This window comes from Scardinius erythrophthalmus (genome assembly GCF_964197995.2).
Source record: "Scardinius erythrophthalmus genome assembly, chromosome: 7".
Lineage (NCBI taxonomy): Eukaryota > Metazoa > Chordata > Actinopteri > Cypriniformes > Leuciscidae > Scardinius > Scardinius erythrophthalmus.
The window spans coordinates 46,678,846-46,697,813 of NC_138227.1; the positions used below are offsets into that span (position 1 = coordinate 46,678,846).

The 18,968-nt window shown below is 45.3% G+C and overlaps 1 protein-coding gene across 1 annotated transcript in view; it reads left to right on the plus strand.

The window, feature by feature from the left end:
- aadac (arylacetamide deacetylase) overlaps positions 1-18,371 on the plus strand; it is a 55,117-nt gene extending 36,746 nt beyond the window's left edge. Inside the window, exons 4-5 of the mRNA XM_081370621.1 lie at positions 16,989-17,160; positions 17,261-18,371. Of these exons, the coding sequence (XP_081226747.1) occupies positions 16,989-17,160; positions 17,261-17,881 (793 nt within the window). The 3' untranslated portion in view covers positions 17,882-18,371. The remainder of the gene's footprint in view (positions 1-16,988; positions 17,161-17,260) is intronic.
- The last annotated feature ends 597 nt before the right edge of the window (positions 18,372-18,968 follow it).

Genomic DNA, 18,968 nt, shown 5'->3' on the forward strand with positions numbered 1-18,968 from the left:
CACGGAGTCCTTGTCTATTATCACACCACTTCCGAGTTCTGCTTTGTTGCCTGTTTTGTATTGTTTTATGTTTTGGATTGCTTCTTTGGTTTTGACCCCTGCCTGGACTGTTTGTGAGTATGGATTTCCCCAATAAATATTACTTACTGCTATTGGATCTTCTCCTCTTTTCCTGTGAGTGGATCATGACAGAAGGACTCCGTCACAGTATAGATCCAGCAGTATGGGGTTTCGTATCCTTACCCCCAAGACGGAGAATGAGAGGAGGGGACGGGTCCAAAACCTACGCCAGCAGGGCCAGCCGGTGGGATGTCTGGCCCAAAAGTTTTGGACCCTCTCTAGAGGGTTGGGGTACAACGACACAGCATTAAAGGAATTCTTCAATATCTGTCTGGATGACCCATTGCCTGGGTGGGAGATAAAGGGGCTGGAGATCCTGGATTTTTGGGGATTTACCAGCTACCTTCAGCATCGGAGCCAGTGGGATACTCCAGTCCCGCCTCCGGTGGTCCCAGTTCCGGTGGTCCCAGTTCCAGTGGTCCCGAGTCCGGTGGTCCCAGTTCAGGTGGTCCCGAGTCCGGTAGCTTATAACACGGAGACCATCCCGGAGGTGACTACCGTCCCTGACGCACCGCCCAGGCGTCTTGTTCTGCCCACGCTGCCAGGCGTCTTGCTCTGCCCGCGCCGTCCAGGCGTCCTGCTCTGCCGGCCCCGCCCGAGCTGCTCGCACTGCCTGCACCACCCCAGCGATCCATCACTTCTGCTGATCCAGAGACTCTTCACGTCACATCTGCCGAGCCTGTGTCTTGGGACAAGATGGCCGCCGCCGAGACTGTTCACGTCACGTCTGCCGAGCCTGTGTCTTCGGAGAAGATGACCGCCGCCGAACCTGTGTCTTCAGGCAAGATGGCCGCCGCTGAGCCGGTGGTCTCTGTTCCTGAGCCGGTGGTGTCTGTTCCTCAGCCGGTGGTGTCTGTTCCAGTTCCTGAGCCGGTGGTGTCTGTTCCTCAGCCGGTGGTGTCTGTTCCTGTTCCTGAGCCAGTGGTGTCTGTTCCAGTTCCTGAGCCGGTGGTGTCTGTTCCAGTTCCTGAGCCGGTGGTGTCTGTTCCAGTTCCTGAGCCGGTGGTGTCTGTTCCAATTCCTGAGCCGGTGGTGTCTGTTCCAGTTTCTGAGCCGGTGGTGTCTGTTCCAGTTCCTGAGCCGGTGGTGTCTGTTCAAGTTCCTGAGCCGGTGTCTGTTCCTGTGCCATGGCCGCCTGAAGGGTCGTTTCAGCCCTGGCCGCTTGCACGTCCTACTCCCCCCTGGCCGCCCGATGGGTCATCTGCTTCACCCTGGTCGCCCGATGGACTGTCGTCTCCGCCCTGGCCGCCAGATGGACTGTCGTCTCCGCCCTGGTCGCCAGATGAACTGTCACCCCTTGACTTAAAGGAGAACTCCGGTCAATTTTAACATTGAGCTCATTTTTTTGTACATTTGGAGTGCTGTCAGTACAGAGAACAACGACAAAAATCGGTGTTGCCTACACCGTGTTTTCCTCTTTTTAAAATTTGCACCCTGTTGACTTCAATGGGGCAAGTTTTAAACCAGCTTTTGGCCTCTTAACATCCTTGATGCGTCATTACAAGTGCACAGGTCATGTGAGTGATTCCTTCGGAGTGAACGCGGGTGAATCTGACTGCAGTAGATGTGAAAGATATGAATAAAAATGATGTTATTACAGCCAGCGCACATACCTGTATTTACATCCTGTTTTCGGTCGAAGTCCACAGTAGTCATTTGTTGAGTTCATGCGCATAGGTTTAGTACCTATGATCACACGCATGAACTTGCCAATCGATTACTATGGACTTCGACCGAAAACAGGATGTATCTTTCACATCTACTACAGTCAGATTCACCCGCGTTCACTCCAAAGGAATCACTCACATGACCTGTGCACTTGTAATGACACATCAAGGATGTTAAGGGGCTAAAAGCAGGTTTAAAACTTGCCCCATTGAAGTCAACAGGGTGCAAATTTTAAAAAGAGGATAACACGGTGTAGGCAACACCGATTTTTGCCGTTGTTCTCTGTACTGACAGCACTCCAAATGTACAAAAAAATGAGCTCAATGTTAAAATTGACCGGAGTTCTCCTTTAACTTTGTTTGTTGTCGTTTACACTAATTCACCGCAGCTGCATCTTCTAAATAATGCCGCGAGTGGGGCTTGAGGAAGTGACGTCGCCTGCGTCTGTGCAGTGAGACCTGATGCAGCCCCTGAAGTGAGACACGGGAAACAGAAATACTGCAAAATAATAACGCGACTAAATGAGACGAAATAACGATATAACATTTCGTCTTGTCTCGTTTTGGTCAACGAAAATGAAGAGACATTTTAGCATAGTTTTTTTTTTTTGTAAACCACATTTAGTCTCATTTTTATTCATCAACAATATGGCATTATACATTTAATTACAGTCATCGTCACATGACCAGTATTCACATTGCGTCGAAAAAAAGTTAAATTGTTATTATTCTGAAAATAAGGCCTCGTTTACACTGCAGGTCTTGGTGCCCAATTTACTGTCCGTTTACACGTTCTTTCAACTGTATCCTATTCATGTGTTTACACTTGCCATACTATCTGAAATTTTGCGCATGCTTAAAGGGTTAAATTCTCTTGCACAGATGGACGAACGCAAAATATGCTTGATTCTGGCTCTGCGATATAGGCCTATGCAAAGTTTGCCAAACATCACCATGAACTGAACCGATCATATTGATAGAAAGTGAGACATGTTGAAAATATATAAGTGATATAAGTGAGAATAAATTCCTTATCCCTGCTGGATAAATCACTTTGTTCTTCTACTGAGGTAAATCCAAGGTAAACTCAAAGCGTGTCTTCCAAACGCATGAAAATGAAATGAAAAGCAGAGGAAGGATGAGGCTTGATGGTTTGTTTATCGAGGTGATGGGGGTGTTTATAGGTTAGCGTGGCTCACGCATAGACGATTAGCATGTAAATTGCTTGTGTGGGTGTGGTGTTGCAATAGGGACTGTACTGTTGGTTTCATAAGAATTACATAAACCGAGAATATGTTTTGATATGAGTTGCTTCATTTAAACTTCAAGCTTTCTAAAGACATATATCTCATGTATGTGTGGCAAGTATTCGCTAGGTTACATTTCATTTTCTGACACATTTCAGAATGGACTTCACTGAGAGAGAGATGGCAGAACGTGCATCCTGTTTGTTTTCTATATTTTATAAAAAGCACAATATTTTGTTTTTGTGAGTGTGTACACAAAGAAAAAAAACTCCCTCTGCCAACCCCAGGGAGTTAACCGCTGACACAAAATGCTGCTGCAATGTTTTGGGTTCCTTACATTGGCTGAATAGAATAGAATAGAATAGAATAGAATAGAATAGAATAGAATAGAACTGATTTTAGTTTATAAATCGCAACACAATTTGGCTCCTCCGTATTTGGTGGAATTAAGAAATATGAGCCGAAATGACCAGCTGGCCTTAACGATTGGGTCCTCGTGGAAAACAGGTGGAGATCGAGCATTTGCGGTGGAAGTTCCTAAACTTTGGAATGATCCCACGCCAAGTGTTTAAGCGCAAGTTAAAATAATATTTCCTGCTTTAGCACATGAGCTAGTGTCACACACCTCAACGGCACTACATTTCCCAGCATTCCTAATGATTCCCACCTGCACTCAATAAGCCATCACCTCAGGTGATCAGGTGATGGCTTATTGCACGTCATCTGCACGTCATCATCACTGTGTATTTAAGTTCCTCCTTGTGTTCACTTCTTTGTCCGGTATTGTTTGTGTTTAGCACACTGTCTTGCCTTGGCTCTTTTGTTAGTACTTGTTTAATAAACTGTGGATTTCTCTTCATCTTCGTCTTCTGTGGATATCAACGTTACAGCTAGGGTTATGGGTCACCTGCTGGGTTTTCTTTATTTGTTTTGTTATTTTTGTTTTTTATTGTTGTCTTTTATGATTGTCTCTGTATATGATTCGTAAAATTGTACAGCATTTTGTTCGATGGAAATCTGTTTATAGTAGTGCTTAATAAATAAACAATACAAAAACTGAAGCGGAAAGAGTCAATAAAAGATTGATCAGAGATGTGTCAGGAGGAGGAAAACATATCAGCTAACTGCTGTATCAGATATAGGCATTCAATACAGGCATACTGTAAAAAGAGATCTTACCATGATAGAAACTAAGCCATAACTCTGTTGGAGCATTTTTAACAAAAGGACATCAATACGTCGATGCCTTGTTCTTATCAAACAGAGACTCTAGGCTGTTCTTGCTGTTCACATATTAACTTTTAGTCAAGCACTGCAGGAATGGTAGAAATGAATGTGCTGTTGACTCAGCTGTGATCTGATAACCATGAACAATGAATCTGCAGTGAGAGTAAGCCCTATCTGCACATGACAGTGCTTCAGCATTCTAAATCAGAATCCCTGTATTATGGACTGCAGCAAAAAACAATGGATCGTAGGAAAGAGTTAAAGTTGAAACATAAAAGCCAAAACAAACTTCGTGAAGTAACAATAAAATGTTTGATAACCTTCAGACCAAAAGTCTGAAGCATTCTTTTTTATCTTCTCTTACATATACACGTAGACTTGGCTGTCTGGCTTTCTGCTGCCAAACTGCCTGCTTCTGTGAAACTGTAAACAATTCGACTGCTTGCCCATTGTCCAACTGTCAGAAACTATAGTGGAATATATAGTGGACTACAGCAGGGGTTTTTAAAGTGTGGGGCGCGCCACCCCAGGGGGGCGCCAGAGCATGCCAGGGGGGGCGCGGAGAGTGGTAAAAATTATAGCCAAATAATTAGTTTAATAAATTAAAAAAGTTAAATTGTTATTATTCTGAAAATAAGGCCTCGTTTACACTGCAGGTCTTGGTGCCCAATTTACTGTCCGTTTACACGTTCTTTCAACTGTATCCTATTCATGTGTTTACACTTGCCATACTATCTGAAATTTTGCGCATGCTTAAAGGGTTAAATTCTCTTGCACAGATGGACGAACGCAAAATATGCTTGAATCTGGCTCTGCGATATAGGCCTATGCAAATTTTGCCAAACCTCACCATGATTTTGAGGCGGAGGAGGACGAAAAGTGTCATTATTGCAGCCTGTGCATATGCTTCAGTTATTGTGTGCGAGAGAGATCTCAGGACTGGTGGGGGCCTATTCTGTTTAAACACTGGCTTTAACGAGGAGCAGTGGGTCTGAAATTTTAGGATGAGCAAGCCAACCTTTGATATGTTTTGTCAACGTTTGTCCACATTCCTCTCCTACAACGAAACGTTTCGTCGGGCCATCCGTCCCTTTGCAGATGCGCGTCGGGTTTCTCTCGTCATTAAACCACGGAGACGTTGCCTAATGCCTATCCGATCTTCCTGTTTACATGACAGTCGCATTGGAACATATCTGATTTATATCTGATTTATTTCCACATATGAATGAGGCCTGAAACCGATCTCGAAATATCCAAATGTATGCATTGGGGCATTGGGTAAGTTGTGTCAAAAGGGAGGCCCACTGTCTTAGACTTTGAAAACCCCTGGACTACAGGACACACAAAACAGGACACACAAAACATTTTTTTGTTCTTCAACATTATTTGGCCAATTAATGTTGGAAAAAATAGTGACTGAAATTACAAGGAGATATCTAGGAATGCAGATAATGAACTAACTTGAACCCAACTCAGTTTTCCAGACAAATACTTTGAACATTGATACGGTCAAGGCTCTTGATATGGATTTGTTCTTGATACGGATAATATATAGTATATATCGAGGTCCTGATTACATAGTTGAGCAATGAAATTTGTATCTATTAGTCCTGGCTAAAATGTTTGGAAGGGGACGGGGAGGGTGCTTAATTATTTTCCCACCATCTGCTTGTTAATCAGTAATCAATATTTAACAGTAATTGTCTTTGATTTAAGTTGTTTTGGCTCCCATGTTCCTGTCTAACATATATGTCCCTTTCTGCATGTACACAAAAACTGTCGTACTGTTAGGTGATCCATTACGTAGGTCAAGGAGGTCTTCTTTAGTCTCTCTCATGTTTAAATTCATATTTTAGTATGAATTATGAATCAGAATAAAGAATATCATTCAAACTTCTAACTGTCTCTAATGTTTTGGTAAAAAGATAGATAACAGCTGCTCTCTGGAGAAACGTCACCTTGGCTTGTGTTTCCTGTCTCCATCTTTCCCTGTCCTAAAAAAAACTATGGAGGAGTCCAAATGATTTTAGAAGAATTATATATAAATATGCTGTTATGTGACATTCCTGGGCCTTTGTTCCTGACTTTCTTGCAATTTGATAATTGATAATTGATGTGCTGACATGAAGGACATGTTGGAGAGTTCCTATGTTTAATCTATGTGTTAAACAATCAGAACCAAGTATTCTTGGACACTTAACATACAGTTATAATCAAAAGGATTCAATCCCTATTGCAAATCAGGTTTATTGGCAACATTTACAGACTTTTCAGCTGTTTGCAATTAACAAATGTAATTTAAATAGCTCTACACAACAATTGTGGTTCCCTTACGAGAACGTTCTCTCGTACTGCGTTGAAAACGCTGTGGGAAAACTCCTTTTCTCGAGAATATTGAAGCCTTTATTTTAAAACGCATTGCTGCAGCACATGCGAGAGCTAGAAGCTCGCGTGAGCGTGCTGATTGGCTTGTGCAAAGCAACTGCACGAACCAATGGCGGAACAGCAGAGGAGCGCGAGCCAATCGGGGCGCTTGGCACTCTGCCAGAGTCAAGCGCGCGAAACTGCACGTGACAGAAGAGTATAAATACACAGAGAATCCGCCATTTGACAGATTTTATCTCCTTCAGCTTTCGACCCAGCCGCTCGTCGTCGAACAGCCTTCCAGCGGAACTGCTTCGCATCCCGGCGTCTGCCAAGCTGAGCGTTTCCCTGTGGCATCCGACGAGTATCCTTTTTCTAACTCAAAAAGAGCATTCTAAGAGAGCAAATTGCTGTTTTCACAGCGCGCGGCGTTGTTGCAAATGCCGCTCACCGTGTGTGACTCATGCGGGGTCTCCCTGCACGCCTCTGACACACACTCTCTGTGTGTTGCCTGCCTCGGCCCTGAGCACGCCGAGGCAGCGCTCACTAAAGGCGGCTGCCTTCACTGTGACGGAATGCCTGTTGCCACGCTCCGTGCCAGATCTTCCGCCGCCTCGCTGAGTGTTCCCGCCCACCTTCCATCCTCGGCGCCCCGTGAGCCCCGTAGGAAGAAGCGGCGCGATCAGAGGCCTCCTGAACGCGCTCATCTGGATGAATGCACGCCGGGTCTCTCCCCGCACGCTTCGCCCGCGCCTTCATCTCCAGTCCTGTTCTCACAGAGCGACCAACGCCCCTCTTCTGAAGCGGCAGGTCTCGTCTCTTTCGGTTTGTCCGAAGAACTGGACGACGCTGTTTCTATGGCGGCATCTGAAAGTGAGGAATGGTCGGGCTCCGCGGACCCCGCCCCCCTCTCTCAGCTGGATCCTGTTGACACTCGAGCGAGCATCGACGCCGAACTCTTCCGTGTCATGTCTCGCGCTGTCGAAGAACTGGGACTAGACTGGCTTTCCCCAGCTGAGCCTACCAAAAGCCGCCTCGACGAATGGTACCTGCCGGGGCGCCAACAGGCCCCTCGTCAACGTGCCGCCCCCTTCATGCCCGAAGTTCATGATGAGCTCACTAAAAGCTGGCGCGCGCCCTTTTCAGTGCGAACGCGCTCTTCAGCTTCTTCAACGCTCTCCTCTGTCGACGGCGCTGAAGAGAAAGGGTATGTTTCCCTACCTCCTTTAGAGGAAGCGGTCGCTGCACACTTATGCCCTCCCACTGCTGGGAGTTGGAGGGCTAAAACAGTGCACCCCTCTAAGCCGTGCAGGACCACTTCGGCTCTCGCCAGCTGCGCTTATGCTGCCGCCGGCCAAGCCGCCTCTGCACTCCACGCTATGGCGACCCTGCAGGTGTTTCAAGCTAAGCTCCTCCGCACTATGGACGAGTCTGGCCCGGACCCAGACACCTTAAAAGACCTCAGGAGTGCTACAGATTTGGCGCTGAGGGCCACAAAGACCACCGCGCAAGCACTGGGCCGCAACATGTCTAGCCTGGTTGTCTTAGAGCGCCACTTGTGGCTCACGTTAACGGAGATCAGGGACGCTGACAAAACCGCCTTCCTCGACTCTCCAGTCTCTCCATCCGGTCTCTTCGGCCCTTCTGTTAATGGCTTCGCTGATCGCTTCACGGAGGCTCAGAAAGCTTCAAGTGCTATGAGACACTTCCTGCCCAAACGCTCTAGCTCGGTCCAACGGCGCCCCAAGAGCACGCCGCGACCAGAAAAGCCCGCGTCTCAGGTTCCCCAGCCCCTCCCCGCGGCTGACACCACTCGACGCCTGAAGCCTGCAAAACGATTCCCGTTTCCCAGGCGCCAGGGCCCTCGACCGAAGCTGACGCTCGACCACGAGCCCAAGAAGCCGTCCTAACCGGCAGGAAAAGGGGTCTATGTCCCGCCGCGGCCGGACCAGCCCCGAAGATCGCTCGAGTGCTTCTCACAGCCCCCTCTTCAGTTCAGGCGGCTGGAGCAGTTGTGTATGCAGACAATGGGCCCGTCACGTGTTACGCACCCCTGCACCCAAACGCTGTTTTAACAGCGACCCACACAGAGCACAAAACGAGCAAAATTTCTCCCCTGGCCTCATATCAGTTCGAGCCCCCGTCTCCGGGCGTTCCAGATATAATGATGCCTCTGGCTCTTCGGGCTCTAGCTTGGCAGGCTATCCCAGGAGTTTCAGAATGGGTGATAAACATCATAAAGCGCGGCTACTCGCTTCAGTTTGCACGCAGACCCCCGCGCTTTCGCGCTGTGGTTCAAACCTCGGTCAGCAGCACATTACGTCATGTCCTCCGCACCGAAGTATTAAGTTTGCTAGCAAAAGGGGCTATCGAGAGGGTTCCCCCCTCTCTAAGCGAGTCAGGCTTTTACAGCCGTTACTTTCTCGTTCCAAAGAAAGACGGCGGCCTGAGGCCCATTTTAGATCTCAGGCGTCTGAACAAGGCTCTCATGTCACGGCCGTTCAGGATGCTCACGACCAGACATATACTGGCGCAGATTCGCCCAGGCGACTGGTTTTTCTCAGTAGATCTGAAAGACGCTTACTTTCACATTCAAGTGAATCCCCACCACAGGCCATTCTTGAGATTCGCCTTCGAGGGGCAGACATACCAGTACACGGTTCTACCGTTTGGACTGGCTCTGGCACCTCGTACATTCACGAAGTGCATGGATGCAGCTCTCTCCCCCCTGAGACAGCGGGGAATGCGCATTCTAAAGTACCTCGACGACTGGCTCATTCTGACTCAGTCAGAGGCGGAGTCACATACTCACAAAGCCTGGCTCCTCAGCCATCTAGAATGTCTAGGGCTCAGGGTGAATTTTTCAAAGAGTATTCTGTCACCCAGCCAACGTATCATGTTCCTGGGGACAGTATTCGACTCCGTTCTTATGAGAGCATGGCCCTCCCCGGCCCGTGCTCTATCGATTCAGCGGCTCGCCGCATCGTTCACGAAGGGCTCTCATGCACCCCTCAGAACGTTTCAGAGGATCCTTGGCCTTATGGCCTCAGCATCATCAGTACTCCAACTAGGCCTACTGCGCATGCGTCCTCTTCAGCTGTGGCTAGCACCTCGGGTGCCACCCCACGCCTGGCACTCAGGCCGATTGACTATCAAGGTGGATCAGCGCTGTGTTCAAGCCCTGGCCCCTTGGACGAACGCCAGCTGGTTTCAGCAGGGCGTGAGTATGGGGGTGGTCTCCAAGAGGAGGATGATCTCAACAGACGCTTCCAACTTAGGTTGGGGAGCCCTGTACGAGGGCAGGCCTGCCTCCGGCCTCTGGTCGAGCTCGGAGAAACGCCTACACATCAACTGCCTCGAAATGAGGGCAGTTTTTCTGGCCCTGAAAACCTTCCTCCCATACCTGGCTGGACACCACGTATTGGTCCGGACGGACAACATGTCAGTGGTATCTTACATAAATCGCCAGGGCGGCCTCAGGTCCCGCAACCTGCTTGCCATAGCCACCCAGCTACTGTTATGGGCTCACACCAATCTGCGCTCGCTCAGGGCAGCTCACGTGCCGGGCACGTTGAACACGGGAGCAGACATGCTCTCTCGGGGCAGGGTTCCCCCAGAGGAATGGTCTCTCCACCCTCAGACGATTCTCCTGCTTTGGGAGGTCTTCGGGAAGGCAGAAGTAGATCTCTTCGCCTCAGAAGACAATCGTCACTGCCCAATCTTCTTTTCAAAGAGCAGGGATGCGTTGGCCCACGACTGGCCCAGCCTTCCCCTCTATGCTTTTCCTCCGGTCTCGATGCTCCCTCAGGTCATCGAACGGATCAGAGTCACGAAATGCCCAGTGCTCCTGATAGCTCCTCTATGGCGAACCCAGTCTTGGTTTCCGGAGCTGATACGGCTGTCTGTGACAGACCCTTGGCCAATCCCAGTGAGGTGCGACCTTCTGGCTCAGGCCAGCAAACCTATATGGCATCCCCGTCCCGATTTGTGGGCCCTACACGCTTGGCCACTCAACGGGTACGCCAGGACCTCCCAGAGGGCGTCCTGAACACGATCAGGGAAGCTAGAGCTCCGTCTACCAGACGCCTCTACCACCATAAATGGTCAGTGTTTTCCAGCTGGTGTTTAGCTCGAAACCTCGACCCACACACTTGTGAAATTTCAAGAGTGCTATCTTTTCTCCAAGAGATGCTGGATGCGGGTCGATCCCCCTCCACTCTCAAGGTATACGTAGCAGCCATTGCTACACAGCATGTTTTGGAAGCAGGAGCCTCCTTAGGAAAATGCGACCTTATAGTTCGCTTCCTTAAGGGCGCCAGAAGGCTTAACCCGCCTCGGCCGCCATCTGTCCCAGCATGGGACCTTTCTTTGGTTCTGCGGGCTCTTAAGGGACCTCCCTTTGAACCACTTCGGTCAGCCGACCTAAAACCTCTCTCCCTGAAAATGCCCTGCTGTTGGCACTGGCGTCAGTCAAGAGAGTAAGTGACTTACAGGCGCTCTCTACTAGCGCGTCCTGCCTGGATTTTGGCCCCAATGACTCTAAGGTCATCCTTAGGCCAAGACATGGATATATTCCTAAGGTGCTCTCAACTCCGTTCAGAGCCCAGGTTATTTCTCTGTCAGCTCTTCCCACATCAGAAGAGTTCAGTGATGTTCTCACACTCTGCCCTGTCAGAGCTTTGAGAATTTATTTAGAGCGTTCAGCCTCTTTCAGACAGTCTGAACAGCTTTTTGTTTGCTTCGGGGGCCGAACCAAAGGTCTTCCTGTCATGAAGCTCACGCTGTCCAGGTGGATAGTGGATGCCATCGCTCTGGCCTACACCTCACTGGGCCTTACATGTCCCATAGGTGTTAGAGCTCACTCCACGAGAGGCGTCGCCTCGTCGTGGGCCTGGTCAAGTGGTGTTCCTATCGAAGACATCTGTGCGGCGGCCGGATGGTCCGTCCCGTCCACATTTGTGAGATTTTACAACCTGGAAGTTCCTGCTCTGCAGGCACGAGTTCTCTCTATCTAAGCTCTGGCTCTGCGGATCCAGGCTGGTTTTGACATTCTTTCTGTCACACTTGTGCGACGACCGGCTAGTCTGTTTCGTCCACACTTGTGAAACTTTACAACCCAAAAGTCCCTGCTCCGCAGGTACGAATTCTCTCTAGCTAGGCCCTGGCTCTATGGATCCAGACTAGTTATGAAAATGTCTATGCAGGGCGTTATGCGGCGGCCGGCTGGTCCGTTCCGTCCACATCTTAGACCTCTATGGTACCTGCCTTATAGGCATGAGTAGTCTCTATCTAACGCTGGCTCTGTGGACCCAGAATAGTTTTTTGACTCAGACACTGGTTGTCATCTCGTGTTGTGGGATTCTTAAGACTGGCCCTTGGCCCAGCTTTATCTGTTTGGATATCTAAGGGCCCGAAGATTCGGTCTCTTTATCCTAGGCTATTCTGTACTTCCTGGAGCTCTCGGTGAGTCAGATTGGCCAAAGACAACAAGCACGGCGTTTTAAATAGTGTTCCCACAGCGTTTTCAACGCAGTACGAGAGAACGTTCTCGTAAGGGAACGTACTTGGTTACTTACGTAACCTCGGTTCCCTTAGAGATAAGGGAACGAGTACTGCGTTGCCTTGCCGTGCTATTGTCTATTATGGCAGGTGTCTTTTCGCTTCAGTCGATTTAAACCTGTCAAATGGCGGATTCTCTGTGTATTTATACTCTTCTGTCACGTGCAGTTTCGCGCGCTTGACTCTGGCAGAGTGCCAAGCGGCCCGATTGGCTCGCGCTCCTCTGCTGTTCCGCCATTGGTTCGTGCAGTTGCTTTGCACAAGCCAATCAGCACGCTCACGCGAGCTTCTAGCTCTCGCATGTGCTGCAGCAATGCGTTTTAAAATAAAGGCTTCAATATTCTCGAGAAAAGGAGTTTTCCCACAGCGTTTTCAACGCAGTACTCGTTCCCTTATCTCTAAGGGAACCGAGGTTACGTAAGTAACCAAGTACGTTTTCCCAAATTCAACTGAAAATGCAACTTTGAATGAATTCTGCAGTCTCAAAATTATTCAGCGCCTTAATGGCAAGCATCTTTAATACTTTGTATAACACCCTTTTGCTGTTATGACCTGCTGCAAACGGGATGTATAACCGACACCAGCTTCTGGCAGCGTTTCTGAGGAATCTTAGCCCATTCCTTATGAGCAATGGCCTCTAGTTCAGGATTATTCTTGGGTTTGTGTGCTGCAACTCCCTTCTTCAAATCCGACCAGAGATTTTCTATGGGGTTCAAGTCAGGTGTCTGTGATGGCCACTGTAGAATCTTCCAGGACTTCTTCTGCAACCAAGCCTTGGTGGAATTTGAGGTATGCTTGGGATCATTGTCCTGTTGGAAGGTCCAATGACGCCCAAGCTTTAGCTTCCTCAGAGACACCATCACGTTTTCTCCATAGATTTCCTAATACTTCAATGAATCCATCTTGCCTTCCACACGCAGCAGGTTTCCATTGCCAGAAGATGCAAAGCAGCCCCAGAGCATCACCATGCTTAACTGCAGACAGAGTGTTTTTTTCAACATATGCTTCATTCTTCTTCCTCTAGACATACCACTGATCCATAGTGCTTTTGGGTCAGTAGTGGTGTACGCATGCGTTTAGTACGTGCCTTACTGTGCAGCTGAAACCTGTTTCCTGTTGCCACCAAGTCTTGCTGCAGGTCTTTTGCAGTCACTCAAGGAATTTCTGAACCTGGTTTCTCAGACATCTGGTTGCAGCCTTTGATAGCTTCCTTTTTCTGCCCTGTCCAGGTAGTGTAACCACTGTTCCTTTGAACTTGCGAACTATAGCCGCGTTTCCACCCCAGGAACTAGGAACTTAGGGGTGGTACTCGGTGTGTTTACACCGCAGGAACCAGGATCTAAATGAAGTTCCGGGTAAATATTTCCCCCTCCGAAAGTTCCTGTTAGCGAGGTAGTACTTTTTCAAAGTTCAGGAACTTTCAGGAGTGGGACTTGGGCGCTGAACATGCTGATTGGTTGAGTTCATGCCGGATTTTGTTTGGTTGACTCCACGCAGCATTTTATTTAACCACCATCTGTTGAGGTGTGTGCAGTAAAAGTCGTCTGCTATTCGAATTAACAATGGAGTTTAAAAAATGCGACCGATGGACTGACGACGAGGTTCAGGCTTTATTAACCTGTTAAGCTGCAACCCCACTTTTGAAAAATCCCCAGAAATGACATACCCAAACTGAAAAAGATAGTTCATGAACCCTTTGTACTAAAAGCACAAGTATGATGTCATTTGAAAGCTGACACCTGGCAGTTTATTGTAAATGTAGAATTAATTATTGTCATAATGAAAAAAAATGTTATAAATAGCTTCAAAGTTTTGTAAAGTTATTAGAAATTAATTTTTATGAAACATCCTCATGAAAATAAAATTGAAGTTGGCACTGTAGCAATCTAGAAATGCACTACAGCTAAAGCCACATGTCTAAACATTTTATGTTTAAATTCTGAAAATAATAAGTCCAAAACGCTGTATTTAGTTAAATGTTTTTCAAGACCATGTCAAATTACTTTATTTTGATTTGACTCTAAAATGCAACTGATGTTTATTGTCATCTTCTAAGCATCTATCCAGTATATTGTCTCTATTGTTTTGTGGTGCAAATGATCCCCATTCAGTCTCAGTCTCCCCCTGCACACATTCACACCTCTCCAGCCTGGTTATGGCTCGAAATATGCATTTCTTTTGTCTGCATTATAGCTACTAACGACTGGCTATTCACATGCTATTCATAGGGTTTCAGTCCCTAATTTCTTTTCTCAAAGTTCACCTCACATTTTAAACTGTATCAAATGCATTTCTTGAATAAAGAAACATTTCAGTAAGCATTCAAAAAAACATAAAAGTATAACTTCTAGGTGGCAGGTGCACCTAGGGCTAGCTAGCATGTTAGCTTAGCACACCATCAATACACGACAATTTATGAGATTAAAACCATGTTTGTGCTCCAAACTTACTTTATAACGCAAGTCGAGTATTTTAAATAATCTTCTGTGATCTAATTTGGCTTCAGATAAAAAAATCAGACAGAAAATATACTATTGGTATAGTATTCTGCACAATGATTCTATATAGATTAGCATTACATTATAAATATAATCTATTATTATGGAAATGCCTGGCATGGCTTGAAAAACACAGGTAAGTCAAATATCATTGCAAACATGTTTATTGTCTTCAAAACGTCTGTATCTGCATGTTACAGCGCGATCTCTTGTTAGCTTTGTGTGTATCAGTGAGGTCCTGGAATGTCACATGATCATGGCTCTTCTTCATGTTCTATATATGGACTAATACTGTGCACAGGGCGGCGAGGGCGCCCTCAGGCTATTGGTATGAATTGAAAACACAGAGTATCCAAGCGCTCATAATGATCACATCGACGCATTTGGGTATAAATTCAATAAATATTATTCCTGTCTATAGAAATCTGATGTAAACCTATGAGAATATATCAATATTTCTCCAAATCTGCAGATTTTTGAGCTAAAAGCCCTGTGGGACATTGTTTTGTGTATTGCTGTCATGACGACAGCACGGGAGTTTTTTTATGAATGAAAGCGGCTGACGCGCATAATTCATATCAAAGGTATCGACTCATTTTTTCATTTCATAACTCCTGACACAAATTTTTAAATAACTGTCGCTATAAGTTTCTCAGAATACAATAGTGGTCAAATACTGAAACTTGAGTCTTATATCTTTTTAATGATGTATAGTTTGTCAAGGTATAACATTAAATCTGATAGTAACTTTGAACTATATATAAAAAAAAAACGCTTCAGTGCGCCCGCGCACTGGCAACGGTTAACAGGTTAAGCTTAAATTCAGAGGATGAAATCCAGTGGGAACTTTAAAGTCGCGCTTAGGCTTTACGTCACCGGACTATTTCCCTCATCTTTATGGTACTTTAGGCCGTGGTAGAAATGTGGCTTGCAACAGGTCTGGGGGGAAAAAAAGTTCCTGGTAAAAAAGTTCCTGGGACAAATTGTTCCGGGTATTTTCGGTGGAAACGCAGCTTATGTCTCCAGTGGTGTCTCCTCATTTGTGAAGGTTGATGATATCTTCTCTTAACTTTTTGGACCATTCTTTTGACTTTGTCACATTTAACTGCATGTTAGAAATATGTCTCTCAACAAACCTAGCCAGTTCAGATATTTCATGTGTTCTAGCTCAAGCACACCTGGTGCAACTAATGAAGACTTTGATTAGTTGCATCAGGTGGCTTGAGACAACACCTGTTTTGCAGATTTGTGCTGTTGTGAGGGATTCAATACAGGGGGTTGAATAATTTTGAGACTGCAGAAGTCATTAAAATTTGCATTCTTTAGTTGATTTTGCGGAAACCACTTGAAATATTTGTTGTGTAGAGCTATTTCAATTACTTTTGTTTGATTTGTTCATTGCAAACAGCAGAAGCGGACTAAAAACTCTTGTTGACTCCTGCTATTGATATTGCAAACACCTTTCTTTTAAGTAAATTTTCGTATATTGATTGTAACCCTTGACTCCGGGTCTTCATTCATCTATTGGTCTGTGGATCTTAAAGGGATAGTTCACCCAAAAAGGAAAATGACCTCATGATTTACTCACCCTCAAGCCTTCCTAGATGTTTATAATTTTCTTCTTTCAGACGAATACAATTGGAGTTGTATAAAAAAATGTCTTGGCTCTTCCAAGCTTTATATTGGCAGTGAATGAAGGATGATATTTTGAAGCCCAAAAAAGTGCATCCATCCATGATAAAAGTAGTCCATTCGGCTCCATGGGGTTAATAAAGGCCTTCTGAAGTGTAAGAAAAATATGCATATGTATAACTTAATCAACTAAAATAACTAGCTTCCGGCATACGGAAGAGTTTCTACATGGGCTTTAGTCAATTGTTGGACCTAGGGATGTTTCCATTGCGCCAGCAACTGATGCAGCATCTCGTTCCCTATTTGGGTTACAAAGATTCCATAAGTAATAGAGACATTTCCTAAGCTTTGTTTAGCAAGAAGGGAGAAGTCTGCTGGAGCTTGCAAACCAACAACAAATACAGAACAAGCTTAGTGACCTCAGTTACCAGTGGGGGAAGCTCAGCCACTAGTACAGATGGGATGCTACTTGTTTGTCCTTTCTATTAATTTATTAAAATATGTTAAAACTGCAACATATGTAGTTTGTGCTGACTATGAACAGCCATGCTATCCACAACATCACTTCTACTTGTGTGATATTGCTTAGGTTAATCAATATTTGAAGAATTGATTTATCCTGACAGAAAAATAGACTTAAGAGGAACAATACCAGCATGATTTGCTCTGTGCAGGTATCGTCTGGCCCCAGCTTATCATTTTCCTGCCCAATTTGAGGATGTGTATCGTGTGGTGAAGTACTTTCTTCATGTTGAGGTCCTGAAGGGCTACCATATCAATCCAGAACGGATTGCTGTGTCTGGAGACAGTGCAGGAGGCAACCTTGCAGCTGCAGTGGCTCAGCAGGTAAAATCTAAAACAAAGTTTATTTTAAAAAAAGTGAGTTTAATTTTTATAGAATAATGTATAATCTTGATATGTTTAATATTTATGTATGTATAATCAGTTGCAGAAGGACCCACAACAGCATGTCCAGCTAAAGGCCCAGGCTCTAATCTACCCTGTCCTGCAAGCCTTGGATCTTAACACTCCCTCCTACCAGCAGAACCAATACATGCCTATACTGCCTCGCACACTGATGGTGAGGTTTTGGAGCGAGTACTTCACCAGCGATAAGTCATTTTTCAGAGCCATGATGGCAAACAGACACAATAACCATGAATCGGCTGCTTTGCTTAAATTTGTCAATTGGAGTTCGTATTTGCCTGATTCTTATCGCCAGACATACAATTACAGTGCTCCACCTGTGGCCACTAGAAAAAGTCCAGTGCACTCTATCAGTCTCCATCATTCGCTTGCAGATCCACGAGCATCGCCATTGCTGGTGCCGGACACAATGTTGCGTTTCCTGCCTAAGGCCTATGTGTTGACCTGCGAGTATGATGTATTGCGGGATGATGGTTTGATGTATGTCACACGTCTGCGTAATGCTGGAGTTGATGTCACACATGAACATTACCCCGGTGGATTTCATGGTGCACTAATGTTCACTATGTGGCCCACAGACTTTGATATTGGACACAGGATGGTGGACAACTATGTAACATGGCTTAAGCAAAATCTATAAGATTAATGTATAATGCAACAGTGATTTATGCATCAGTTTTGGTTGAACTAGGTTATATATTTTGGTTTTATTTATTTCATTTTTTTTTCTGTTGTTTACAGTGCACCACTTTTTGTCTTAAAAAGGGCACACTTTTGATTGTATTAATCCATTATGGTACAGGCATTCCTATTATGACCAAATCTGGTTTAAAGAAACACTGGACTATATTATATGTAAATGTCAATCATAAATGAAGAGTGTTGATGATATGTATCCATTGTTATCCCTTTACTATGTATGTTACTAATGAAGTTGTTCAACACATTAGCATGACAGTAATATTTTTGTTGATAAATCTTCTTAACATTACACTAATATTGTTTTATTATTTAATTTATTATTGTACTATATATTGTACCATTATTATTTCTCTAAATCTTTTGCAATTGCCACTGACTGCTTGACATTTTGACAGGTTTGGTTTGATATGCAGTAAACTGTCTGATGAATTTCCTGGTTCTCTGAATTCTTATCTAGCTACGTTTGATTTGTATAAACACATTAATACTTAGTAACTTATGTTTTAGAAAAAAGACAGGCCAGTTAGTAAAATCATGGAATGAGAGAAAATACTTATAAACAAATCTGAATTACGCAATTTATGCGTCATAGCATCTCACAAACAAATGTTCTTAGTATATTGCCTACAAACAATTTCAGTCATATGATGCTTTGAAACAGCAAGAGCTAACTAAAACAACAAGCAGCAATATCAACCACATAGTAGTGGTAGTGTAGTCCTAACTATGTTTCTGCATAGTGACTATTCATTCTTCACAGCTTATAAGTTTCAGAGTTTTCACAGCCACCTTTTGTGTACTTGGCTCATCGTCATTTTTAATTGCGCTTTCTCATGCAATTCCTAGCATTAAAGCATGTCAGCATCCCATACCAGTGTCAAATACAGTTTTGGGAAAAGTCGATAAATGTGCTAATGACATTAAATTGTGCAAAATGCAAACATTATGCCAAAACATGTTTACCTGAAAGTGCTTTTGGCCATGCTTGTCCAGGACAACCTGAGTGCAACCAACATGCTTGGTAA